Source organism: Alosa sapidissima, chromosome 4, assembly GCF_018492685.1.
Source record: "Alosa sapidissima isolate fAloSap1 chromosome 4, fAloSap1.pri, whole genome shotgun sequence".
Classification (NCBI taxonomy): Eukaryota; Metazoa; Chordata; class Actinopteri; order Clupeiformes; family Clupeidae; genus Alosa; species Alosa sapidissima.
This window is the reverse complement of record NC_055960.1, coordinates 23,336,076-23,364,039: the sequence shown is the minus strand read 5'-3', so window position 1 is coordinate 23,364,039 and position 27,964 is coordinate 23,336,076. Positions and strand designations below refer to the sequence as shown.

Sequence of the window (27,964 nt, the reverse complement as noted above, 5' to 3'; positions counted from 1 at the left end):
CCCACCCTCTTCCCTCTTGACCCCACTTCTCAACCAACCCACCCCCCCAACCCCCAAACTAACCCCACTCCCATCTTGGCATTGAAAGGCAAGCTTCCACAAAAAGAAAACAACAGAAAAGAAGTAAAGGAGAAGGGGAGAGCAGTTGAGAGTCCTGTTAAAAATAGTCTCGTTTCAAGCAGTGGGTAGCCCAGCCCCTCTGCGGACCGGGAGAGAGGGCCGCAGGTACCTCGGACGGAGGCCCTCTCCTCGCTCTTGGCACCAGCTCCAGAGACATAGCCTCTAAGAATCACCGACTGTGCCCTCTTCCAGGAAGTAATAAAAAAAAAATAATGAAAACAAAAAAGGAAGATACAACTTCCCAGAATTCCTGGTGGCCCACAAGGCCATTGCTCTGGAAGAAGCCTTGCGAGGTCTTCTCCCGAAGTAATCAGGGTTAACCAGCTTCCACATTTCTTCACAGAAGAAAACCTCGCTATGGCCGATGAAACCTGTAGGGCCAGACAGAAGCACAAGGGGGGAAAATTAGAAGAATGCTGCAATGCTGCTCGTATCAGCCACACCTGTCCTCATTAATCACCTTTATTATTAGCCGGTCAGTGCTCCCCAGTGCTGGTGAAATGGGGTCTGACTGCAAACTCATTCAGATAGGGAGCATCATCTTGCTACCAATGGCTATTTATATATATATATATATATATATATATATATATATATAAATAGACTTCAACGTAAGCAAATGCGTAGGCTAGACTGGAGTGGACATTTGTTATGTTTGTCAGCCTCTGCTAATGTGAGCACATTCCAAGCAACTTGCCCATCCCTAGAGAGGCTGACACGGCTATATTTGGAGCACACCCTTTGTCTTTTCCAACACAACCCACCAGGGATAAAAAAAAAAAAAAGCTTATAACAGGATGTACAAGGATTTCTGAAGAAACACTAAAACCCTGGCAAATCCTGCTAAAGGTGACACCGTTATGTCTGTGTTATGTTAAATGCAAGGAATTATCAGCCAGATTGGAGTGGAGTGTGGAGTGGATGTGAAGTCTAATCTGACGTGTGATACGCACATCAGACCAGTACTGTCCTCACTAGGCATGAACACACCCTCATGCATAAACACAAATAAAGAGGATATTCACACTCACACACACTTAATAAACATACAGATACAGACACACACACACAAACACTCCCACAGGCAGGCACAAACACTGTGATGCTGACCTTGTGAGGTGTCTGCTGGACGCGTGCACCTCCATCTCGTTACTCTTGAACTCGTTCAGCTCTTTGCGTATTGCTGCCTGTGGGGGAGCAGACAAGAGGATGATTACATGATGCCTCCAGGTGTGACCCAGAAACAGACAGCGGTGGTGGCTGGGTGATGGGATCATTTGCATGGAAAAGAGGAGGGCGTCCCATCATAACTTCCAAGCAACTGACTAACTGCAGTGTGTCAAGGATTGTTCACTACATCACTGGAATGACATGCCATCTAACCCTGAACCTCCGAGCAAGTGACACAATAATGACATAGTCGGGGATTGAGGGACAATTCAGAGGTTGAGTGAAGAGACAGATTACTATCCAAAATCTATTTTTCCTCGATTCTACATTAGTGGAGAAAAAAGGTCAAATCATAACCTAATTCATAATCACAGCATTTTGGTAAAAAATAAAATGAGTAAATATCCAAAACAGACAACTACCTACAATCATAAGATGTTATTACAAAAGATATTATCAAACACAAAAGGTGATGATACATGGGACAACTTTTTGAGTGATGTTGCTGAGCAACCACATAACTAGTTCCATGTGTTTGGACTGGATGATCATGATAAGTTTGCATACTGATGATTTAAGAACTCCAATATAAAATATCCAATACAATTGTGAATGTGCCCAAACAATACTCAGCAACATTGCCTTGCAAGACTGCTCAAAACGTTGCCTCGTTGCATCATCAGCTAAACCATAACATCCACTGCTGAGTTCAGACTGCAATGCACAGACAAGGCCAGCAGGTGGAGCTCTGTAGTGAGCTGGATTGTACCTTGTCAGATGCAGACAGTCTGGTCCAGGGCTTGTCTGCCCGCCTGTCATAGTCCTGAGCTTTGGCCACCTCCACGTAGTCGCTGAAGCGGATGAGGATCTTTCTTTCTCGCAGCTCGTCGACTGTGGGCCTCTGGTTCAACTGCGCAGAGAAAAACAAGAGAGAGAGAGAGAGAGAGAGAGAGAGACGCTCAGGAAAGGATCTGTTGACACCATTACAGATAACAACATGTTTGTAGCAACCGTGTTTCTGTTTAGCACTGTGTTGTAAAAAGGTACCAGAGTGCTTCAGTTAAAGTTCAGAGGAGAGAGCACACAGGAGAAGCAAGGGTGAAATGTCCTGGCTAAAGAACATCCCAGGCACCCCAGAGCCTGGATTAATGAAAGGAGCTCTCTCCCCTCTGATCTCTGAACTCTGTCCACTTTATATCAATGAAGGCTACCTCATGCTGCACAATCTACTTAGGGTCATGTGCCAGTTTGCTACTCTAAAAGACAGCTGAGCTGGTGTACGTGTATGTGTGTGTGAGTGTGTGTGTGTGTCCCTGTGTGCATGTCAGATAGTGTGCGTCTGTGCTTGTGCGTCTGTGTGTGTGTTTGTGTATGTATGTCTGAGCATGAGTGTTTAAGTTTGTGTGTTTAGGGGTATGTGTTTAAGTCCATCTGTCTGGGCATGTGTGCACTCCACACAAGTTTGTGTGTACATACCATCATTTGTTAAACAAGTTCATTTACACACTGTGTGTGTAAGCATATGTTTGTGCATATGTTACACTGGTAGTGTGTGTGTGTGTGTGTGTGTGTGTATTTGGGGGGCAGGGGTAATGCATGTGCGTGCATGACATGTCTTTGTGAGTGTGTGCATGTGTGTCTGTGTCTCTGTGTGTGTCCTGCCTCTGCCTCGTGTGTGTGTGTGTGTGTGTGTGTGTGTGTGTGTGTGTGTATATGTGTCTGTCTGGATGCCCATGGATTTATCTAGCCAGAGATTAAGCGCTGATGGGATTCTTGAGGCAGCGGTGACCTGCTGACGCACCTTTCGGTTGAGCCTCTGTTTGATTTCCCGCCTCTCCTCCTGCTCCGTTTGGTCATTCCTCTCTGTCAACACACACGAGACATCATAGGTCAGCAAAATACGCACACTCAAAAAAACAGTCCAGCCATGCCCGTCAATCAACACAAAAATTACACTCAAGAGAGTTTCAGGGACACTTGTTCATGGTCAGTTCGGACATCACGTGCGTCATGACACATCACACACAAATGAAGAGTGCGGCCGGCCTGGTCCAGTGGTGGCCTCTGTGGGATTAATAGAGGGCACTTAGGCTTAATGTCGTCTGACACTGGACAAGCACGAGGCCTTTGACATCTGCATTGGACAGCTGTCCTGCTTTGGAAACTAGGATGGGAGGTGGGGTGGTGGTGGCTGTCTGGGTTTTTTGATAACCCTCCTAAAGAGATTTGGGGAAAAGAGAGCTAAGAGAGCTGAGGATGAAGTTGAGATCGCCAGATTTTTCTTTTCTTTGAATGGGACAGAATCATTCCAATTCACAGCTCTTTTTCCCCTGTAGTTTGTAAAAACTGGATTATCTAAATCCACACTGTGCTATCCTGAACTTGAGAAAGTACAAATGGCAAGTCTCTCGCTCTATCTCTCTCTCTCACACTCTCTCTCTCTCTCTCACACACACACACAAATAAACAGTGAAGAGCACATGCACACACACACACACATTATAGCTGATCTGAATAGGACCATGTTGTTTCTGTAAGGCATCCCTGAGTGACAGCTGGCTGAGAACAGCATGTCATGCTCTGGATCAAATCCTAAACAATGACAGAGTCTTGGGGGGGGGGTGGTCCAGGTCAGGGCCGCATCTGGGTTACTTTCTCTCTCTATCTGTGCTTACTCAAGTCTTGTAAACCCGGTCTCAGGTCTAGGGGAACTGAGATTGGTGGTGGTGTGACAGACGCACATGCACAAAGAATGCCAAAGAGAGAGGTGACAGCTGCCAAGGATCTGGACACAGGTGGCATGACCTGACATTGAGCAATGAATGGAGGAATCAATCCAGTAAGTAAACAACAACTGAAGCACATGGTTGCTTTAGGCAGCAGGGCACTACAGAGGCTGAAATGAGCAAATATCCGATTTATGTGTCCTAGTAATACCTACTTTTTAGTTATGTTAATGTCTGACTTATAGATAACGCCCAGAGATGTCTGAATTTACAAATTGCAATATACAGGTCAAATTCATCTTGGCTTTTTCTCTTAAGTTATATTTAGTTGATTTGCTTGTTCAACAAATATGTTATTCTTCTCACACAACATAATATTTGGCCCACCATTCCCTGCAATAAAAATATGAAACATACAAAAAAAATCTAAAACTAAATAAAAAAAAGACTCAGTATGGAAAAGGAATTAGGACATGACATACTTTCTTTAATATATATATAGGCCTACATTAAAAATAAATAAGTACGTGAATAAATAAACACATCCTTCTTCTTACACCAATTAAATGTTACACAGATAAAGAAGTCCATGAGACGCAGGCAGTGCATGTGCCTTCAGATCAAAGAATCTGACGGTGAAGGAATCCCCGTCTGACAAATCACGGAACGTGTGGAGTTGTACAAAGATACTCACGTTTAAGGATATTCCGGCTCTCCAACTCCTCGACAGCCGGTCTCTGGCTCAGTCTCCTACGGAAGAAGACCAGAATCACGTTCTGGACCATCTTTTCATTCAGTTTCTCACCCAAAGTCTCTCAAAGTCTCTGATTAGCAGACTGATTGCCTGCACATAAATAAGCAACGCGCCAATGTGGATGTGCATATCCTAAAAGTGTCCCATCTCGGATCTATACACCGCCTGCAATGTCTGACTCGTAAAAACCTCCACATCAGGCAAAGAATTAGGTCTGTATTTTCTCCCAAAACAGATTGTAGATCATATGGTTTGAAAATCTTCGTATTTTGTTGGGATGGTTATCCACGCTCCACATACATCGGGTCTTTTCGGTATTCTGCTAAATAAATGCTTCCAAGTAGTCTAAATATAAATGTACTAAATAGTCGTTGAAATCAAACGTAGAACAGTGAGCCCGTAAATATTGCGCCGAGACACAGGTAACTGGGAAGCGACTCTCACGCATGAGTAGTCTTCTCGATAGTCTGCCTCGCAACTGAGCTGCGCTGTTGAGAGTGGCGTGGTACTACGAAGCCAGCCTCGTTATTCTCTCCGCTGCATAATTTGTGAGGGGGGCGTTCCGCGAGAAATTCTCACGCACACTCGGTAGGACCCGGTAGAAATGCTGCTGTAGGGATTTCAGGCTTCCCCATCCCGACCAAACCATGCTTTGCTTTTTGTGTTGCTATGCCATGCTGGCGACCAATTAAATACCGTTTGGAATTCATCAACAAAGCAGTGCCCACAGGCAACACAATTAGCCAATAATCAAATAAAGCAACAGACGAGGTGTTCCTGTAGGAAATGGCAACCAGATAACTTAAGACCTGATCAAACATTTTTAAAACGACACATCTCTACATTTCATGGATAAAAGGCGTCTGTAGTAGGCTAGGCAACAAAATTGGTATGGACATATTCTGTGTGTTTTTCAATTATGAATCTGATACAGTCACAATATCACAATTAATAATGCCAGAGTTATATATTATAATATATATAATATAATAATGCAGTGTTAACACATAGTATAAGTATATATACTCTTTTGATCCCGTGAGGGAAATTTGGTCTCTGCATTTATCCCAATCCGTGAATTAGTGAAACACACTCAGCACACAGTGAGGTGAAGCACACACTAATCCCGGCGCAGTGAGCTGCCTGCAACAACAGCGGCGCTCGGGGAGCAGTGAGGGGTTAGGTGCTTTGCTCAAGGGCACTTCAGCTGTGTCTACTGGTCGGGGTTCGAACCGGCAACCCTCTGGTTACAAGTCCGAAGCTAACCAGTAGGCCACGGCTGCCCCATGCATGCAGTTGCTGCTTGAGTGGTGTAAAGAGACAATACAATCAGCAGTGTAATTAGTGGTTACCCTAGTTATTGTGATGATACTGTGATGTATTAGTGGTTACCCTAGTTACTGTGATGATAATCTATTTATCACACTGGGACAACATCAGAGTGCTTAACAGGAAGGCATTGCTTAAATTCTTCAGCTGAATGAGATTCCTGTCAGTGAGCCACACCTCACGCATTCTAGAATTCTTCACAAGACTCGGGTGAGGTCGCAAACAACCCCCCACCCCATTTCTAAAACCCTAATGGAATCTGAATAGCATTGTAGACTCCCAGAAAATATTTGTAGCCAATCACATTTCTGTACAAGATCTTAATAGTATTATTAGTCATTTCAAGTCTTCTATGTGGAAGTTTTATGTTCCATAATATGTTTTTTCTTTATGTTAATGTTATGTTATATGTTATCATTTCTATTTCTGCTTATGATGTCATGTTTACTGTCTTTTTCTTATGGTTTCTGGCAACAGTACAACAACCATTGTTTTAAGTGCACCATATTTAAAATGACTTGACTAGTGAAACGAGCTCTTCAGTTCCACGTGTCGGGCACGATGAGAGCTCTTAGTCATTTCAGAACAAACAAACAAAGCAGCAGTGCTCAATCAAGGACATGTGATCAAAGGCTAACATCAGCACACTCAACAGGGTTGGTCGTGGGGGGGTGGAATACTCATTCGTCTCCTGGGATGGCAAATTGGTTGGCTGGCTGCTGTGTGCAGATTTCCCTTCTTCCCCTCCACACACAGACACATGTTTGTGCCCATCTCCCTAAAGTGACACATTCCAATTAAGGAGACACATCAGTTTATCGAACACCGTGTCCGTCTGAGCCGTCCTGTGATGGAGTGATTGGAGGGACAGGCACTGGATCACGACTGAGCCGGGGACAGAGTGGACAGACACAATGATTTATGCCAACTAAAGGGGCCAGGGGGACAGACATTGTGTCCACAGATGGAACTCTGACGAAATAGCTTCATTTTCTGCTTGATTGAAAAATGAGGGTGAAGGACAAAAAAAAAAAAAACACAATGGGAAAAAAACCCTCACAGTTCAAAATGAGTGCATGTTATTTTTAGGCAGAGGATTTGGCGCTCTTCCTGGAAATATGAGGTGTGTGGGGCGGACACCTGGGATCAGTTATCCAAAATAAGAAGGCCACCCTGCCAGCAGGATCAGCTGGGTGAGGGCGCCCAGAATGGACGCTTTGTGACCAAGGAAGCACAGCTAATAAAGAGTACAGAGGGTGCTCATAGTTTTTTTCTTCTTCTCTTTTCATCTCAGATCAAGGCGGCTTCACCGCCAGGGCCCGCTCAACTCACAGAGCTCCCACGCAGACCAGGTAAATGTCAAAACTTAGGGGTTCCGAGCAAACGGACTGACAAAGCCACTATTTTATAGCTAATCTCTGTGTGAGTAGAGGCATCACTTCACCAAATGGCATAGAAACCCAATTGTTATCTATAAATATCTTTATTTATAAATATCTTTACAATCTGTTGAGATAACATTACACTAAGTAGACGATCTATAAGATAATCTTACACAGTGCACACAGATGCACGCTCACATAGATGGGCTCAAAGCAACCTTCCTAAGGTCTCTGATTGTTGAGGAACCGTGCCAAAGCCGCTCGGATTATAACGTGTGCAGAGAGCTGGCAAGGGAGCTGGGCCGAGCCATCGACATGTCAAAGCGATGACCTGGCACCAGGAGCAGGCCGAGATGGCGGTGTCATGGCAGCAGCGCCCGTCAGAGAGATGGCTAGATGAGTCAGGACTTGTGGGCCGTGGACCGCACATGCCCACTGAGCTGTGGCCTAATGTTCTACAGCTACATCTCGTCCTGGTCCTCGTGAGTGTGTGTGTGTGTGTGTGTGTGAGTGAGAGAGAGAGATAAAGAGAGAGAGAGAGAGAGAGAGAGAGAGAGAGAGTGTGGCGTGATTGTGTGTGTGTGAATGTGTTTAAGTACACAAGATTTGTGTATGTGTTAATGCATATCATATTCAATGCATAATGGTAAGTGTGTGTGTGTGTGTGCCTATTTTCCTTTTTCAAGTTTTAGAAAAGCTGGCCAAGTGGGCTGGGGACTGCCCCAGGGCTGTGGTTGCCAGGGACCATTACCGCTTGCTGTCTGAGTTCCTCCTCCAGTCCTGACTGGCTGCTCTTTACGCAATGCCCTGCGCCCGAGGTCACATCACAGTGGGTTTTCCGTCTACACTGCTGACCTGCATGTCCTCCCAAGTCATAGACTGCAAGGGCTAATTCTGTGATTGACAACCATTCAGCTCCATGTCAGTTGTCAATCTAAAGCTTGGCTTCAATCTATCCACTCCTCAACATATAATTCACATCCTTGTAAGAGTGTAACTATTACAACATACAACAAACCAGTAAGGACAAAAAATAGTTAGAGTAGTTACAGTTTATGCCCTGTTTTAAGTACGCTCTCTGTACATTAAACAGCAGCTATGTTTTTATAGTAGCTATATCAGAGTGCTCAAAGAAAGGGTAGCCTGTCCAGACATAAAACCCGCATTATTTTAAGCACTCATTCATAATTTATCAAAGCCCCTGGTCTGACCCCCAGAGCTGCCATTTACTCTGGCCCAGCATGCTTAAGATCAGAGAGGTTAGGAGCCCTCTGACTGTCCCTTAGTTCCCCACTGTGGGCCAATGTGATGCCCTCTTCAAACCGCCTGTGTTGGTTGGTCACTGTCCCCGAAACGTGCCGTGGTCTTAGTCCTATTAGTGTCAGAGTTTAAAGGGTTTAGGGCTATCACATTACAAATCTGATCGTGGACAGTTTGCCAACACTCAGACTAATTCTGAGAGACACATTTTCTGGGAGTCTACAAATAAGCTTGATAGATAAATAAAATAAATAAACATACAGTAACATAATAAATACACAAATAAGACTAGAGGAGCTCAAGGAAAGGGTGGAAAACATAACACTTTTTGTCAAATCATGGTATAGACTGACCAGTCTGTCCATTAGTAATATACAGAACTGTTCTTTCCCCCCACAAATCAACCACTGTTACTATAAAAAGAACATACTGACTGTATGATACATCATTTCAATACACAATCCACACCACATCTTTTCATCACCTATTTTTTCTTCTCTTATTGAACATTATTAAATGATCCCTGATATTAAATTATATTGAGCTATTTTTAGGAAGAACCCGATACCATGACACGTAATCACATTTGTCAGAGCCTAACTGCAAGCAAGCTCCGATTGACTCTCTGTCACCGACTCAGCAAGCCGTGATATGAAGCAGAGCTCCAATGACACACGGAAGCACTTGAGAGGACAGAATAAAAGAGTGAACATATTGTCCTGCCCACGAGCTCCACCATCTAATCACACGTCCCCACACTCTCTGTGCATCGTGAATGGTCTTTGTCTTTTATGAACGCGTGGCGTACGGGATCTCTTTTGTGTGGGGGCAGAGAGGGATCCATGGGGACAACATGTAATTTCAGAGACGGTGGTAATTTTATGTGAATTGGTGATAAACCAGCACCTACACCGTTCACTTTACTTTTGCATCTCTGCTAAGATGTGCTGCAGCAGTCGGGATAGGGAAGGCTGCTCACATTAGGCAAATTCCTGGTTAGGTATGAAAAAGGACAGAAACATTGATCTGTTGTGCAAACGATGGTGTCAGCATCCGATACCACATGTGGCCTTAGTGTCTAAGGGGACCAATAATGGCCAACCCACGGCCATTTACCAACCACATACTGTATCCTATAGGTTTCCTGTCACTTTCAACTGTCTTCTCTACAATGCTTAAAATACCTTATTCTAAACTTCTAAACAAGAAATGTATCACTGTTGCAAAAGAACAAGACCACAAGCTTCAGTTGCGCAAGACATAAGATTCTGACAAATCTTTCTAGGAAAGTGTTGTCTTACAATCGGTGAGATGATGAAACAGGAGGTTCAAGTAGTATCATCTCCAATTAGAATTAGATCAGAAATGACGCTGCCTCTAAATTTACCGGAAAACCCCTTCTGGGTAACGGCACTAACCTGAAAGCGGAAGAGTTGAAATATCAAGTGGAAAGAAACAAATGAGGAAGAGAAACAGCTCTGAGACCATGGAGGCGTTGCTTAATGGCTGCCTAATACAATAGAGCACAGGGGACCCAATGATCCCAGCCAACGCATGTTCCTAATAATAAAGCCTCACTCCGTCTTCCCCAGCTGGGCCTTCAGATGAGAGTACATTTGGTCTGAAGCAGCATGTTCTCTACGGTCACCTTGGGGTGGCCTACCTGTTCTGAACATCTAATGTGTTAAACTGACAGCACAAAAACAATTGGAGAAGGGGGATAAAAAACAGAAACCGCCTTCACAAAGACCCGACAGGAGACAGCTAAGCCTAAGCGGAATGATTCAAGGACAAGGCTATCCTTCTCTTACTGGGTGCGGGGCATTCAAAAGAGAAAAGAAACCCCCAACAGAATGCTAGGTTAATATTTCAGCCACAAAAGACTTCACTTGTCTGCAGCAACGCCAGGGACAACAGTTAGCCATTATTGACCAGCCATGGTTGCCTAGCAACTACGTGTGCCACTAAGCGTTGTTCAAGAGGACGCGCCAAGGATCCTGCACTGGCACAAGCACTCTGGAGTCGTGAGTGGTGGGTGTGGAGTGGTGAGGTGATCTGGTCTCTGGCACTGATTAGTCAAACTGGTGTCTCCAAGCCAATAAAATATTTAAATAAAATAATAAATATGTGAATTATAAAATGGCCTGAGTTCTGCCAAAATGCTAATTAGACTGAATTTAGGGCAAATGTGTCCAAATTAGAGCGAATACTTCACGGCAGTCAACGTCATATGACATTATATCCACAACAGCCCAAACCACATACAGTATGTTACTAGATCTTGCTTTTGTGGGTTGAAAAGCCTCTTCCTTAAAAAGAGTGACAGAAAGGAAAATTGGTGGATAACACAGACCACTATCTAAAAAAAGCCACAGTGTTTGCTAAGGCCAGAAAAGCTGAAGCAGACAACTAATTAAGATGTGTCTTAAAATGCCCACTGTCAGAATTCAGAGAATGCAACAGCCAATTTACACCAGCTGCTGCAGGGAGCATCTCTTAAATTAACCAGTATTGCATGTGCATGTATGTGCGTGCGTGCGTGCGTGCGTGCGTGTGTGTGTGTGTGTGTGTACGCCTTGTGTAAATGTGAGGACCCAAACTGAGCAGCTGTGTGTGGGCACTGGCTATTTCTACCCCACTCACACTGCCATTGGGGCACAGCCTCTACGGCGGTGACAGCCGTCAGACGCAACACCCCAGCTGTCCTCATCGGCAGTCTGTGCCAGCACCTCGTCACGTGCAGCGAGCCCCTATACGCACTCCGACTATCCTTCTCTTCCTCCTTCTACCCAAGGAATTGTGGGGGGTTGCTGGCAGTGATGTGTGTGGGTGTGGGCGTCTGTGTGTGTGAGCCTGTCGATGCATAATTTAGCAGCCTGCTCTGAGCTATGTATAGCAACAGCCCGTCTCCAATAGGAGCGTGGCGCGGCTCACGAGCAGTCTTGCGGAGGGCTATTGTTAGTAAAGTCAGGACCGCAGGGGACCGGGAAGATGGTCATCACACTCCCACCCCAGGGAGAGGAAATAGATTTGCTGCGGTAAACCGCAGCGGTCGCATTGGCGTTGGGGGCATCGCCACGACGATGGATGGAGTAAAAGGTGGAAAACGGTGGGGTGGGGTGGGGGGGAAGGGTTGGTGTAGCCAATGTAAGGGAGAAGAGGGAGAGAAAACGGCAAGGGTGGGGGTTGGGGGGGCAAGATGCAATTTTCTGGCACAGAAGAGGTAGCAACAGAGGCAGTGTGACGTGGAGCATCGATCCAGGGATTCTGCCGCAGTTTTTCAGCCCCGTCTGCCGACGTCGCAGGGGCTATTTTTAGCAGCGAGATGGGGGTTTCCCCGCCACTAGTCCCACCCACTGCACTGCATTCTGGTGCAATCTGGCACGACTACAATGCCTCACTGTTTTACAGTAACCGTGTTACACAATAACCTCAGAGAGTTTTATAAATCTATACACCTGTGCACCATTAGAACCACAGCACGAGTCACGAAGCACTCCCATCACCTATGAAATATTTACATAAAAATAAATATTGCTTCAGAAAGAGTGAGCCAGAGCATAAATAAGCTGCTACACAGGGGATGCATCATTGTTTTTATGGCTTTTTACAGTCATTGAATGACTGAATCCAATATTTTTCATTATATTACCAGTGCCGAGTAGTACGATTTAGATTCACCCTGGGAAATAATGCATGTTATCAATTAGGAATTACTTTTACTATCTTACACAGACGGTAAATATTATAATGTTTGTATGTATGACTGTATGGAGAGACATAGGAATCTCAGCATTATAGAACAGAACTGTGCTGGATATTTTGAAAACTAGGGGCTGTATTTTGCACACTGGCGCATGGCGTAAAACTCGTTTTCCACCCGGCACGAAGTTTAATTCCTTATTTTGCACATTTCTTTTTTTAAACAATGCGCCCAGGGGTGTGGCAATTAACAACCTAGGGAGTGGCCTGGCGCATTGTCTAAAAATCGCTATTGTACACCTGGTCAGAAGTCTATGGCGAGTTGTTTATATGTTATTTAAGAGCGCATTGTCAACAGTCATATTGGCAGGTGCACCTATCATCCATGAACGCACACCAGCCACGTCCAAGCAAAACATTACAAATTGCACGATTACAATAGGAAACATAATTAGAATAAAGATATTACGAAATACTGTACATCTCATGATGAGTAGTTATTCACCATCATTTGCAAATTGGTAATGACAGTTAAAAGTGATTAGGGGAGAGGCGAGAGACACGTATGGGGCACAGCTGAAGATGCACCGTCACGAGATATAAGCAACTCCTCAGCAGGATCAATCATTTGAGCAATATTAGGGTAAGTGTTGCTTTTTCCAGCCTATGTTTTCGATGGTAACCCATTGTCAGTCAATAGTGAAAGTAACTGCATATAACTGTCTTGTCTTTGACTGACACCATGGTGAAGTTAGTTTCACTTTGCCAATGAGTTCAAATAATAGAGGAGTGCAAATGCGTGAAGGCTATGCTAGGTTTTAGTAAAGCATGGTTTAGTGGAATGACTATTCAATACGGTCTCGCAAGCAGCCTCCTTCAAATGCGCCGTTGAATGTCAAAATACCGATGCATTTATTTGACATCGCGCTTTGCGCCGTTAAAGGGAATGACAGATGTCATTCTCATTGGTTTAAATGATGTTATACGCCCCAAACACACCCAAGACTGATTAAAAAACCTAGGAACACCTTGTTGCGCCATGCGCTCGACGTTTGATAACGAAAACCCTCCCAATGTGGACTGGACACATCCTACTAAATTTGAATAAGCTTTTGACGAGTGACGATGCGCTTTTGACTGTCATGATAGGGCCCTAGATGTCATTGCAGCATTTTAGTAAGGGTAGTGTTTCATTTTAAAGATATGGATCCAGAAAAGATATGAAATAATCTACTGATAAAGATGCGTAGATGTTAATTTCATAAGCAATCCTTTATGTAGGTACACACAATCATCTAAGGTGAGAGAAGAGAGTGAGACATAAATAGACCGGCCAAACTCGGGTCCTCTCTGGGGCTCAGGTCTGTAATAACCCGACCCAGCAAAGCCTCCTCCACCGTCATCCTAGTCCAGACGGGGGAGGGCAGCAGCAGGACAACAGCCAGGAGAATTCTCTCTCTCTCTCTCTCTCTCTCTCCGGTTCTTGTGCTCATTTCAGTCTCAGTTGTAGAGAAGCTCAGTCTGCTGCTCTGCTGCGTCTCCCTCCCCTGCCTGCCACTGTGGGTGTGTGGGTCCTGAGTGTTCTCATGCTCTCCTCGTGTTCTATGTGACTTTGCTCAGCTGCAGAGGCTTTGTTTGTTGTTCTGCTGCGACTCTCTGAGGACGGACTGCATGTGAGGACACACAGCTGCTAACACCCCCCCCCCCCCCCCCCCACACACACACACACACACACTCGTTTTCCCTCAGCCCCACACCATAACCCCCCACGCCCCAGTTCCAACACTGAGAGGCCAGCAAGGAGTCCGTCACTGCCCCCCCCCTTCCCGTCCACATGGACACTTTAGTGTGAAAGTGTCCCCTCAGCAGAGCCAAGAAATCTAATTTTGGGTTTGGACCACAGCATGGACACTCCTTCCACTGAATGGTTTCACAAGTTCAGATTGTTTTAGCAAAAGCCCTTCAGTTTCATTCAGTCCTGTTTCTGTTTCACATACACTCTCCTGCCTGTTCGCAGAGAATGGCCACTTCATTCATACTTTCCAGTAAAGTCCTATACGGGCATGCTAACAGAAAAAAAACAGAGGAACATCAGAGAAGGAGAAACAACATAGAGAGAAGGAACAGACATTAAAAGCAGAGGTCAGAGGTCAAATCTTTTCACCATAGTTTAATTTCCATGCTATCAGTTGAGCATGCTCGAGTGGACAGATAGATGACCTACAGCAGAGAGGACTACAGATCAACTGCAGCAGACTGTCATCACATCCAAGCCCATCAATGAGAGTCAGTTGTCCAGGCTGTCAGCTGGCCTCATCTCCTTGTGTCTGTTGACAGACAGACAGGCGGCACCTCTGCACCTGTACTCACATGCCTGTAGTCAGCGGCAGCCTCACGCTGAGGGGATCTCGTTACACTTTCAGAGCGACTGGCTGGCTTGGGCCTGCCCAACCACCAATACACACACACACACACACACACACACACACACACACACACACACACACACACACACACACACACACACAGGGTTTGCTGTATGTGTGAATCGTGAGTCAAATATCAAATAGAGATGTGTGTGTGTGTGTGTGTGTGTGTGTGTGTGTGTGTGTGTGTGTACACGAGTTAGCAAGAGAGGGATATAGTGGAAGACAATGAAAGACAGCGAGTCTGAGGCTGGGTGAGGTACTTTGTAAATTTGTGTGTGCGTGTGTATGTGGGTGTCCATCAGTCTAATTCAGTGTGTATGCATGGACGTATGTCTGTATGTACTGTATGTACTGTATGTGTATGCATGTTATGTAATGGGGCCATGGCCTGGCTTTACGTAAGATGTCTGAGGCCAGGCGTGCTGCTGGTCATCTGTTTTTGTGTCTCATTCTCAGCTCTGGCCTCACGGTGGGGTGCTGAGGAGCCTGGCTAAGATTCAGCCAGAACACACCGGCACGGCCCTACTCTCCTCCTGCCTCACTCCTTACAGCCGGAGGTGGGTAGGGGCTGCAGGTCACCTGTGATAACACAGAGAGACCCTCCGCGCTCGCACGCACACACACACACACACTGCACAGCACTGCTCTGCACTTCTATGTGTTTGTTGTAAGTTCAGCAACCTCCTGGAGGCTAATCAAAGCTAAAATGTAAAGAGGCTAGGATGAGTATGAAAAATATAAGAATTGGAATAAAAAGTTATTTTTTATTAAAAAAAATCTTTTTATGCCAGTTCTAATACAACCCCAAAACAGAAAAAGTTGGGACGTTGTGTAAAATGCAAATAAAAACTAAATGTGATAATATACAAGTCTCGTAAACCCATATTTAGCAGCAAAAAGGACACAGACAACATATCTAATGTTGAAAATGAAAATTTGGACTATTTCATGGAAAATATATGTTAATTTTGAATTTGATGCCAGCAATATGTTTCAAAAAAAGTTGGGACGGGAGCATGTTTACCACTGTACTGCTTCACCTCTTCATTAAACAAAATTCTGTAAATGTTTAGGAACTGAGGAGAGTATTTACTAGAGTTTTGAGAATGAAATGTTGTCCCATTACTCCCCAATACACAATTTCAGTTGCTCAACAGTATGGGGTATTCTTAGTCATGTTTTTTTTTATTCCATTATGCAGCTAATTTGACAAATCTGGACTGCAGACAGGCCATTTTAGCACATGGACTCTTCCTCTATGGATAAATACTATTTAAATATGTGCAGAATTCATCCATTGTTTTCCTGAAATATCCATGGTCTTCCCTGGAATAGATATTGCCTGGATGGCAGTATATGTTGCTCAAAACCTGTACATCTTTCAGAATTGATTGTGCTTTGCCAAATGTGCAAGATGCCTATGCTGTAGGCACTAATGCTCCTCCACACCCATCATAGATGTTGGGTTTGGAACTGATCACTAAAACAAGTTGGAAAGGTTGGATACTTGGATAGTCCCTCTCCTCATTAGCCCAGATAAGTCCATGAATTCCAAAAATAATGGCAAATTTTGATTGGTCTACCCACAGGACCTTTTTCCATGTTACCTCAGTACATTTTACACAAGCTCAGGCCCAGATAAGACAGTAGTGTTTTCTGTATCGTGTCTCAATACAATTTTGGCTGCAGTTTTTGAATTGAGTATCCAACTGTGCACATAGACAATGGTTATCAGAGGTTATCCTGAGCCCATACAATGACAGGTGTGGAAACAGGTCTGGTGTTGATGCAGTGCCATCTGAGGTCCAAAAGACCATTTGGCAAAGGGGAAATACAGGCTGATAGTATTTCCAATGAAATGCCAGTCGCTCACTCAAATGGATGGAAGATTAGAGCCTTACAAAGACGACCTCTTAAAGAGTTTTCCATTAATTAGGCACGGTGTGGTTACACGGAGTGACACTGTGTGGCCATATTCATCTGGGGAGATTGCCTACTATTTGAACACTGAACATATGCATGCATGGCTGATGAGCAAAACATGTCTGTCGCTGTTCTCTAAAGTTCAGCAGAGTTCGTCAGTAACAAAGTTTTTGCACTTCCTGAGGTGTCCTTTGTGAGTGGTTATCCATGCCCGTGCAGGTCCACGTGTATCGTGGCGCACACAGCAGCGGTAGTGGGCTGGTGCTGGGCACGAGTAAGGAGATGTCTTGAGTGCTTTGCACAGTCTGTAATATTGGCTCGTGCTGGGAAAAAGACGGGAGCTCCCAGAAATAACGAACAGTAATCAATTTATGTATGGCACCAACTCACAGGCCGCCTGCTTAGCACCTACATGTAAGATGCCACGGGTGTGGTTACATAAAACAACACGAGAGATAAGCTACAGTGCAATGTGATGCTGTTTGTTTTTGTGTGTGGCTGTGTGTGTGTCTGTGAGTGTGCACTTGGTGGTGTTTAAGGTCCAGAAGGGTACACTATGAAACAAGATAAGTTGTGTTTTGAGCCTAAGGTCCGAGATGGATTCAAATTTGACAAGTAAAGGCAAAAGTCTATTCCCATAACTTCCAATTGTTTCTTAAGGTCTTTTAAGTGCTTCTTATGCGTTATGGTTTGTATATTATAATATTGTTTATTAAGGTTGTTGATTAATTTGACATTGTTGTTTATTATTGATATTCTCCTTAACACCTTGAGTGCCAAAAACACATTATTGCGTTTTTTGTTCCCATGCGTTGAGTGCCAAAAACGTAATATTGCGTTTTTATCTTTTTTTTTTTAAATGACGAAAATAGACACTCTAACACACCTTATTTGCGATTTTGGGAACTCTATGATGAGAAAAACTGAAATAGATGACGATCGAAAACTCATTAAAACGCACAATCTGGACATTTTATCTGGACATTTTATCATAACTCAGCTTTTAACGGTTGCCGCTTTGAGTCGGCTTTGACTTAAACTACCGTATATAAGTCACACATTTTTCATAGTTTGGCCGGTCCTGCGACTCAGGTGCAACATATATATATTTATATATATATGTTTTTTTCCTCTTCATGAAACATTTGACTGGTGCGACTTATACTCCGGTGCAACATATAGTCCAGAAAATACGGGTACTTGCAAATAATTTATTAATGCTATCTATATATTAATGCTGATCTATAAATAGTACAGACTTAACTAACCATTTTAGTAATACATTTTAAATGGTTCATCAGGCATTTACAATGTGTTTCATGTGACTTATTAATTGTAAGTAATTTACTAATACTATCTAATAATAGTAAATAGCTAACAAACCATTTAGTAATACCTCATAACTCACCTTATTATAAAGTGTTAATGCACCACAACACAGAGTGCCCTGATGGGTGTCTGTTCCTTTACAAACACAAACATGTACAGTATCTACGTTTGTCTGATATTTCTGTGTACTGATTATGCCGTTTGTGTGTGTGTGTGTGTGTGTGTGTGTGTGTGTGTGTGTTGTATGTATGTAAATAGTGGATCACACAAATTCAACGCAAAGCTGGGATGATCCTTCTAACTTTCCACCTAACCATTTCTTTCTTTTTAGAGAACAAATGTTTCACAACCCCTGCTTTAATTGCTCATGTCTTTATCGGATACCTGCAGCTTGGTACAATAACTCCTCAGGGGCCTCCTTAGAACCTCATCAGCTGTAGAGGAGGCCTCTCGCTCTCTCTCTAATCCTCCTCTAATTAGTTGCCTGTGACCTGATCTTGTATGGACCAGCTCCTCACAGCAGGGAGAATGCCCAGCAGGACCTAGGCTCACCGCTCACTGCGTGTCCAGGGCCTCTTAGCAGACAGCGGGGGATACAGTAGAGGAGGGGGAGGAGGGGGTGGGTGGCCTTGAGGTGGAGGGTGTTTTCATGCCCTCATTCTCTTGTTTTTTTTTCTCTCTCATCTAACGCTTGGTGAGCTCCAACTGGGAAGTCGCAGGACTATTTTCAGCCTGTGTTCAGATTCCCGACAAAAGAGGTCCACCTTTAAATTATTAATCACACCTATTATCTAGATCAGAGGGAAAACATGCAGGGAGGGAGGGAGAAAGACAGAAAGAAAGGAATAAAAAAATCTAGAAAAAAGGAAAGAAGGAAAGAAATAAAGAAGAAAGAAAGAAATAAAGAAAAGGAAAATATCCGTTGGAGAAAATAAACTAGTTCCACCGCTGTGGAGGGGAACTCCATTGCAAACGCAGGCAAATTGACTTCAAGGCAAATAGTGGAGCAGCAACACCAGAAAGCACACAGCCAGCTCTAAACAATTACAGTATGTGAGCAAGCAGCGTGGGCGGGCGGGCCAGAAATAGACCAGCCAGTGACAGACTGATTCCCACTGGTTTACTTAATTGACAGGAGGTTAATTTGGGAAAATCTATTGCTTACTGCAAAGGCAGCTTGGGGAGGATAGGTCTGTAGGTCGGTGAAATGCAACACAGCACACTGCTGAATTAACATATATTACCCACATGACTGGTCGATTCCCCCTCCCTTTCAGAAATCTATAAGAAGTGCATTTATGCCTGAGAAGTATTAAGCAAAATGCCACACTTCTCATATCATTTAAATTATTAAATTAGAGACTTTTGATCCCTTTTGATCTCTTAAGAAAAAGATTAGCTTTGCCATAACAAGAGAAATGTGAAGAGAGCAGGCTTTATGCTTCCACCTCCTCACAATATCACAACATATTACACACCGGGTCATTGCGTAAGCTGGTGTGCTGCACCATAACACAGTAATCAATACAAACACAACTAATCAGGTACTAAATCCTCACAAATCCCTGAAAAGGACCCCAAATAACATTTATATAATTCTGCAAACAGGATTACAGCCTCTCTTCTAGTAGCTTCCCGAATGTTGTGTTAAAAAAGAACACAAACATGTATAGGAAAGAGCAGCCCATGTAAGGTCGATGGTAACAGTCTAGCTCCCCCTAATGGTAGGATATGTGGCCAATGGTAGGATATGTGGCAAAACATCAGTTACGAGGGAACACATTTCATGCATACCCTTTTTGACTGATATTGTGCAGACACGGGTCTTCTTCAAAACTGAGTAAATAAGTAATTTTTCTGCCTCTTCTTTGGCAAAACCAACTTCTTTGGCTGACCAGATGCCTCTGCTGGACTGATTGAATGCAAAACATCATAAACGCAGTGAGGTAAAAGTGTTCTAAAACCTTGCGACTGAGATTTGACATGATCAATCTTTTGCGATGGCTTGCAACAGCTGGCAACAAAGTGCAGCATTTAATATAAACCGCTGCAACGGTTTCGTCTCGTCGCGAATCTTTGGTGTGAATTGGCCTTAAGAGGCAAACTGAGTGCCACACACATTGATGTCAACCCCATGTTATGGTGATGTGGATTTTGACTGCAACATCCTCTTCTAAATACAGCTCTTTCATTCATATTTGACTGTGGATTACTCAGGTTGTAACTAGAGTCCATGAGCGACCAGTCACCTGTGCATTTTATTGCACTGAAACACAGCATGCCACTATCTGAATAAATTTGTTAAGGTGAAAAAAAGAGGTAAAAAAGATAATTTCACTGAAACCCATTTCACAGGCTTCAATATTCATAACCTCTTTTGAATTCTTTGCCGTCTGGATACAGACATAGTTAGCCATGCCCCTCCAGTGAAGTGGTACTATTGCACAGCCTTGGGACCACAAGGGGTACTGCTCTTTGTGATATCAAAAATTCAGCACTCTACACTGGAGTAGACTGCACACACCCCACTCTCTACAGACTGAAGGCCTGCGTCTGGCTTCAACATAGGTGTAGGGAACTCTAGGACATTCCACATTACCCTCAGACTCATCGATGCCCACTGTATTTCCAGCCCATTAACACACATTACATAACCTGCACACGATTAGTTGTTTTCTTTGCAATACCTCTCCTAACAAATACTGATATATCTTGGCATGTTTTCAGTGGTATTTCTTGATGTAGTTGAATTTGAGTAATTTTGATTAGTGGAGTTGTCAGCACGAATGACAAATCACAGCCTATGTGAGCCATACACGTCCCATGTAGGCTAGCTGTATATTTTACTGAGCAGGCATGACTAGTAATGTGTGGTGGCACATTTGTCATTAATGCCAGGCTCCATCACATCAGTCTTGCTGAGTGACTGTGTCATAACGCTATTGGCAGTCTACACACTCAGACAGAAACTGACACCAGACATTCCCACAAGTATTCAAAGAGAAGACATTGAATAGACAGACACAACTATGACTGCTATGACTGCAAGACTGGCAAAACTGTGCCACAGCGAAATCAAATACAACGTACGCTCAATAACCGACACTGTATTGATCAGAAATACTGTCTGCGTTGTAATTATGGTTTCTTTTTTCATTAGCATGCCTGAGGGCATGTTCACATATCATCTCAGCGGTGGCTGAGCTGAAGGGCTGCAGCAGGGCTCTGGTGAGGAGGGCTGCATACCAGAGAGACTTTGAGAGACTAATGTGTGTTGTTTGTGTGTGGGTTGAAAAAACAAGGGGAGGGGGAGTGATGTAGATTTGGGAAGACAGGAGGAAGACGGTTATGTAAGAGAGGGTTAGAGAGACTGAGGAAGACTGGGGCAGGAGAGGCGGCAGACAACTGGCTTTAAAATAAAGAGAGAGAGAAAGGAAGAAAGAGGGATGAAGAGTGAGGAAGGGATGGAGCGAATGAGGAACAGAGGGGAAAAAAGAGGAAAGAGAGCAAGAAAAGTGCTGAAAGAGGAGAGTGAGAGCCAAAAGAAAAGAGGAGGGAAAAATAGGGCCAAGACGAAGATGGAAAATACAGACAGGAGGAAAAGAAAGAGTGAGAGGATGGAAAGAGGAAGATAATTGAGGAAGAGGAGGGTTGAGAGAGAGCGGGCAGAGATGCGAGCACATGTATTCCTCTCAGTCTGTGAGAGCAAAGACTGATTCAAATAAGAATAATTGCCTGCCAAATGGCGTAACACAATTATGCTTGATGAGTGTTCTTTAAATGAGCTGAACATTTTTAATGTACAGCTAACACAAGGTATTAAATTATCGTCTAGTCCTCGCAGACGATGGAGGAATAGGCGGGGAAGAAGAGGAGGAGGAGGAGGAAGAGGACAAGAGATATGATGAGAGACGATGGAGGGGCAGGGATGAGGAAAGGAGAGGCTTTGAGGGATGTGAGAGAGAGGAGAGGAGAAGAGAACAGTGAAGCTGCGTGTGGGAGGACAGAACGAAATATAGATGAGGATGAATGAAAAATAAATCTCATGAGAGAAGAGGAGAGAAGAGAGAGAGAGAGGAAGTACATCAGAAGGGGGGAAGGCAGAGGTGGAAATATCCGACTCCAAAAGGTAAAAGTCCTATTTATTCTACTTATTCTACACATGCACACTTCACAAAGGTGGTTTCATTAATTAGTACTACCTGACTGAAGGGGCTGTGCAAAATAGAATGAGCTGGTTTATTGAATGGTTGGAACAAATACTGGGTGGGAGTTCTACTTCCGGAAGCCAGAGTTTTCCCATTTCTGGTGGAGGGACAGTGATGGATGAGGACAGAGGGGATGGTTGCAGGGGAGTGGACGTTGGAGTTTGGGGGTTGTGCTGGGGAGGGGATGTGTGTCTTACTTGGCCAGCTTCATCTCGATCTGCTGCCGGATCTCCTGCCGTTCCTGGTCGCTGCGCACAGGGAAGATGTTCCGGTCCTCCAGCTCCTGCTTGCTGGGCCGGTTGCGCAGCTTCACGGCCAGAAGCTCCTTCCTTATCCGACGTGGCAGGGTCCCTGTGGTCACGCCAGACAAACATCCCACAGACAGACAGACACACACACGCACACACACACGCACACGCACACATGCGTGACACACAAACACATGCACAAACATACACACACAAACAAATCAATGAATAACCGAATACAAACACACAGAAACAGATGCATGTCATAAGAAAACTGACATGCACACATAAAAATACAAAGCAACGGCATACAAATAGAGTTCAAATCAATAGAATCACAAACACACAGTCATTCAATGCTTGTATACAGTCATTATAATCATCACCTTTAGCAGAACACTGCCCATCAACATACAATCTAAACGCAGTGACAAAAGCCATCTTACCAATAATGTGAAGACTAAATGAATGTGCAGATGAAGTTCCATCTCACAGCTATTCTTGCTTGTGCTCATCATTATCAGAATAAAGCCCTGGATGTGTTAAAGTGAAAGTGCATCTCCCTAGACTGCTCTGCCTTACTCTACATAGTAAAGTTGATGCCCCTGAGTCTGTGTTTAGTCTAGGAAAAGGATCATCTCTCTCGCTCATTCTCTGTTTCCCCCCACTCTCTCTCTCTCTCTCTCTCCCTCCCTCCCTCGATCTCATTTCTCCCTCTTTCCCCCCTTCCCCTTCCGCCCCATCTCTATCCCTCTCTCTCACGTTTGTTTTCCGCTGACCCACATGTGATGGCACCAGACCAGCAGCAGAATTAGGCCAACAGATGCAGCTGACCAGTCACATTTTTAAAGAGTCTAGGTCGAGCAGTTTCAAAATAAATATTAAATACTAACATCAATCCTCAAAAGCTTTTGATTTCATGTTGTTTTTTGACCTCGAATGAAATGAAAATTTTCTCAATGAAATAACGCTTTAGGGAGTGACAAGGGGGTGACATCTAGATGGTTTTGGCAGTTTATGCGTAACAATAATTTATTCCAATGAGATCTAATACAGCAGGACTTTTCACTACTTTTTTATAACTAGTAACAATAAAGGATATTTAAGTGAATGAGACTGACCAGAGATGACTGAGTCGTTCCAGCTGTCTGGGTCATTGTAGAACTCATCCAGGCGCATGTTCTCCTTGTTCTCCTCCGCCTCCTTCTTGTTCTCGCCCTCTCCACAGGGTTCCTTCTCCGTGCTGGAGGTGCGGGACAGCCGACCGTCCGAGCGGCGCTTTGGCGAAGAGCGAACCTCTTTCCCGTGAAAACTAAAGAGAGAAGAAACCATTCTATTTTTCCAACTCATTTATCTGCCACAGACACTGACCACTGTTTCACAGAAGCCCACACTACAAAACTTCTATAAGGGTACGGCAAAATTGCAAAAAATACATACAAATGTGTGTGACTGTGTGTGTGTGTGTGTGTGTGTGTTATTTCAAATGTTTGCGGTCTCTGTGAAGATAAAATACTTCATAATTAAAAAAAGAATCCATTGTCTGTTAAAATGTATATTACTATGATAGTATGCATGTTTATGTATGTGGGATGACTCATAACACAGTGTGAAATACTCCTTGGAGCAGTTGGCAGATTCTACTTGTATGAATTTCAAGTTTTATTAATTTAATACTTACATGGCAGTTTTACCAGGGAAACTGAAATACAATACATGAGCATTTACACGTGAGCAATAAAGTTAAAGAATTAAATAGATTATATAAGTTATCTATAAAGTAAATGTATCTGTATGTTTGCAATCAGGGAAATTAACCCATGAACTTCCACCACCAGCTGAGTCTCAAGAGTAATGTTACACACCTGTCCTGGCGGTGCTTGGTGGCAAGGGCACGGTGCAGTTCCTCTATGATGCAGCTAGGGGGCAGCTGAGGGTGCATAGCACCCAGGTGAGGCGAGCCGGTCGGGGTGAGGATCTTCCCCCGGAACGAGTCTTTGGGGAGGGTGAAGTTCCGAGGCAGAGTAGCAGGCGCCTGCCTAATGTGGTTGGCCTGGGAGCCTATCAAACATGGAGAGAGGCCTGTTATGCAGGTGAAAATGGCAGAGCAGTTGTGCATCTGTGTAGGTCATTTTTGCTCAAATACTTTAAGAATTCATGTGACTTTTTTCAACAATGTTATTTAATATTTAAGATTAGTAACAACTTAGTACAGGCTAGGACTGGTATGGTCTCTAAAGCAGTTTGATCTCTATGAACCAAAAATTGTAAAGAAAGTGATTATCACTGTTCAGAGAACAGAAAACTATTAGCCTACTGTTATTGATATTACCCTTATCACTACTAAGACTCGTAGGGAAGTTATTAAAAGAGCCCACACACCGTCCAAACTTCCCAGTCGAGTTAGCAGCTTAACGGGGAGGCTGGGGGGAGGAGGGTTGCAGGGGTCTCTCTTGACCAGCGGTGGCTCTGCCCTGGTCTCCTCCTTCCTCTCCGTGCTGGCTTCAGTGGTTCCCATGGCGTTCTTACTGGGTGCCTCAACAAAAGGAATCTCGTCCACAACCTCTTCCTCCATCTGACTGTGGTCCCCTGCAGTGTCAACGTCCTCTGTGGTGTCCCGCACTGATTAAACAGAAACACACACACACACACACAGACAGGGCAAATCAGCTAGTGTTTCAGCAATCTCTGTCTCCACCTAGTGACCATCAAGGGAACTACTTTTTATATTTGACTAACTGAACTGAGTGAGCACAAGAAGATGAATGGATATCCAGTGATCCTTGTATGGCCAACCATACCTGAGGGTTTGTGCACCTTTCCTTTTAAAATATAATTTAGTAGTATGTATATGATGAAAAGTAAAATTATCATTTCTTCACAATACTCTATTATTGACTACTCTGTCGGAAAACACTTTGAGCAACGCTAGCATTTTTTGGATAATTCAATAAGATTTAGCCCCAGTGTGATCCTTCTGCCAATGTGGTGTAAGAATTTAGCAAATCCTCCAAAAAATATAACCGCTTACACAAGCAATAAGTCAAATGCGATAAAAAAATAGTGCTGCTTCAGGAATTTTCCAAATGCAGATCCAGATAACTCATTAATGCCATTTGGTAAAATACCCCCCCAGCATCCACCCCCCACAAATCCAAGTTGCTAACATTCCTTAAACAACATGCACTAACGGCTCTCACACACAGTTGCGTTCCATCAACGCATGCCAGTGGGTGTTCCCGACGGTAGCTATGCAAATGACTTTTATAGTATAACTGTAATTTGATTGGCTGGTGCCGTCTGTTGTTGTCCGTCGGTGCAGCAAAAGTTGAACTTCGACGCGAGCGACAGGAGCAACGCGACACAACGGACACACAATTCAGTTCGGCAACGGATGACCTAAGCCCATGTAAAGTGGACGGGATGAGTCTCCAGCACTGCACCGCACGCAACTGTGTGTGGGAGCCGTAACATAACTACCACACATGATCACTCTTTTACATGATCTATACAAATACAGTATATTATCTGTAACTGTATTATGTACATTGCCCACTAGTATGAGCTATTAATGTCCAGTGCCCCCCTGGCCCATACAGTGCATTGTGATTTAGTCAGTGCCAGGCTGAGGCTTACCTGTGGAGGTGTTGTCCTCGTCTGAGCCCAGGTCGTCTCCGGTACTGGCCAGTGGTGCCATGGGGTCCTCGTCCCGCTCCTCGCCGTCGGAGAACTCCTGGGTAGGGGTGCCTGGCTCGTCCCCATTGCCCCCACACGCACACTCTACAGAATGCAACATAAACAAGGGTCCCAATCCAGTCTGCTAAGATTGTTTTTATTTTATGCATGCATGTTGGGGTTTCTGAAGAGCATGTATTTATATCAGCTATAATATGACACAGGAGGCAAACATCAACTATGACCTTAATACACAAAATGGAGGAGATATATTGCTGAATCAGGTGGTGTCTGTATCAGCAAGACTTATTAATTGATTGATTTAGCTTAATTTGTGATTTAGCTTCATTATGATTTAGTGTAATTGAGAAGCTCCACTCCAGTATGGCGCTGAATTAAATGACTGACAGTGCTGTTGCTTTGGATCAAAATAAGTGCTGTTGTTTGGGATCAAAATAAGTGCTGTTGTTTTAAATCCAAATAAGTGCTGCTGTTTTGGATCAAAATAAGTGCTGTTGTTTTGGATCAAAATAAGTGTTGTTGTTTTCGATCCTAAGCCTTCAGCTGCAATGAGTGCTTCTTTCTCCACCACTCACCTGTGACAGGCAGCTGATAATCAGCAGTGAATAACAAGTGGGCAGTTGCATAACACTGTGTGTGTGTGTGTGTCACTCGTTCTGTCTCCCCTATTCCCTCCAACTCTGTTTGTGTAGGTTTGTTGAGTCTTACAAGCACACTACCTCTTTCTCTTTCTTTCTGTGCATGAGTATCTGTGAGTATTTATCTCTCTCTCTCTCTCCGTGTTTATCACTCTCGCTCCTTCTCACCTGATCCTTGATCTCCAAGACCCTTCCTGGTGAGCTCGTCACGATGCTGCCGTGCTGCTGACTTCTTCTCCAGACCTATGTGCAGAGTCACACATCCCTCATTCACTCTTAACGATGACATAAAATGGATGAACGGAGTATTGTACCTTGTTCTCTGATGTTAACACAGAAGGTAAGCAACTTTGGTCTGACAAACATGCTCAGATGGTATTTTACAAGCTCATTTACAACCCTATAATTAGGCTGAGGAATAAAACAGCCCATTTTAGCAGACATCTAGCATCCTCTCATGCTTATCTGGCACTCAAATTAATAATTAAGAGAGCTTTACACTTGGCTGCAGCCAAAGACCGTTCACAAAAGGCTCCAGCAGCTTCTACCTGAATCTCCAATTAGAAGTGGTAATGCAATGTGTGGAGGGGGGCGTGAGGGAGGGATTGCATCACAGTCTGTACTTCTGTCTTTGTTCAGATTTTAGAGGTAATTTCAACATCCGAGATCCATCCATTGCATATAAAGGAGGAAACAACTGTTTTCCAGTTTACGGTTCCCATGCGCCAAACTCCTTTTTCAACAGAGCCAAGGTAAAAATGGTTTTCCATTCTATGTGATCTTTAATGAGCTGTTGATCCACCCAGCCAGCTCTATTTAAATGAACCCGCAAGGGACCTCATCAGCACTACACACCGCTAACTCCACCTGACACAGCAAAGAGTGCACTCAGCGATCCTCTAAGAAGCCATTAAGGTGTCACCAATCTGCTCTGACAGGTGGTGTGAAATAATGCTTTTGGTGCTGGAGATAAGAGGATGCATTTGTTTACCTCATTATCTCAGAGCGGTGCAGCACATGTGGCTCCAAACTACTGAGGGACAGGTGAAA

General features: G+C 44.0%; 1 protein-coding gene across 3 annotated transcripts in view; it reads right to left on the bottom strand.

The window, feature by feature from the left end:
- Positions 1–43: 43 nt before the first annotated feature.
- Positions 44–27,964, bottom strand: part of phactr3b (phosphatase and actin regulator 3b) — a 50,732-nt gene continuing 22,811 nt past the window's right edge. For 2 of the 3 annotated variants that reach the window (XM_042090374.1, XM_042090373.1), the window contains exons 3-14: positions 27,083–27,157; positions 26,217–26,360; positions 24,963–25,202; positions 24,446–24,641; positions 24,262–24,282; positions 23,702–23,892; positions 22,530–22,683; positions 4,711–4,766; positions 3,092–3,153; positions 2,060–2,200; positions 1,231–1,307; positions 44–491 (exon numbers count right to left, since the gene is read on the bottom strand). In XM_042090374.1, the coding sequence (XP_041946308.1) occupies positions 476–491; positions 1,231–1,307; positions 2,060–2,200; positions 3,092–3,153; positions 4,711–4,766; positions 22,530–22,683; positions 23,702–23,892; positions 24,262–24,282; positions 24,446–24,641; positions 24,963–25,202; positions 26,217–26,360; positions 27,083–27,157 (1,373 nt within the window). In that variant the 3' untranslated portion in view covers positions 44–475. The remainder of the gene's footprint in view (positions 492–1,230; positions 1,308–2,059; positions 2,201–3,091; positions 3,154–4,710; positions 4,767–22,529; positions 22,684–23,701; positions 23,893–24,261; positions 24,283–24,445; positions 24,642–24,962; positions 25,203–26,216; positions 26,361–27,082; positions 27,158–27,964) is intronic. The other variant, XM_042090375.1, reaches the window with a different exon arrangement.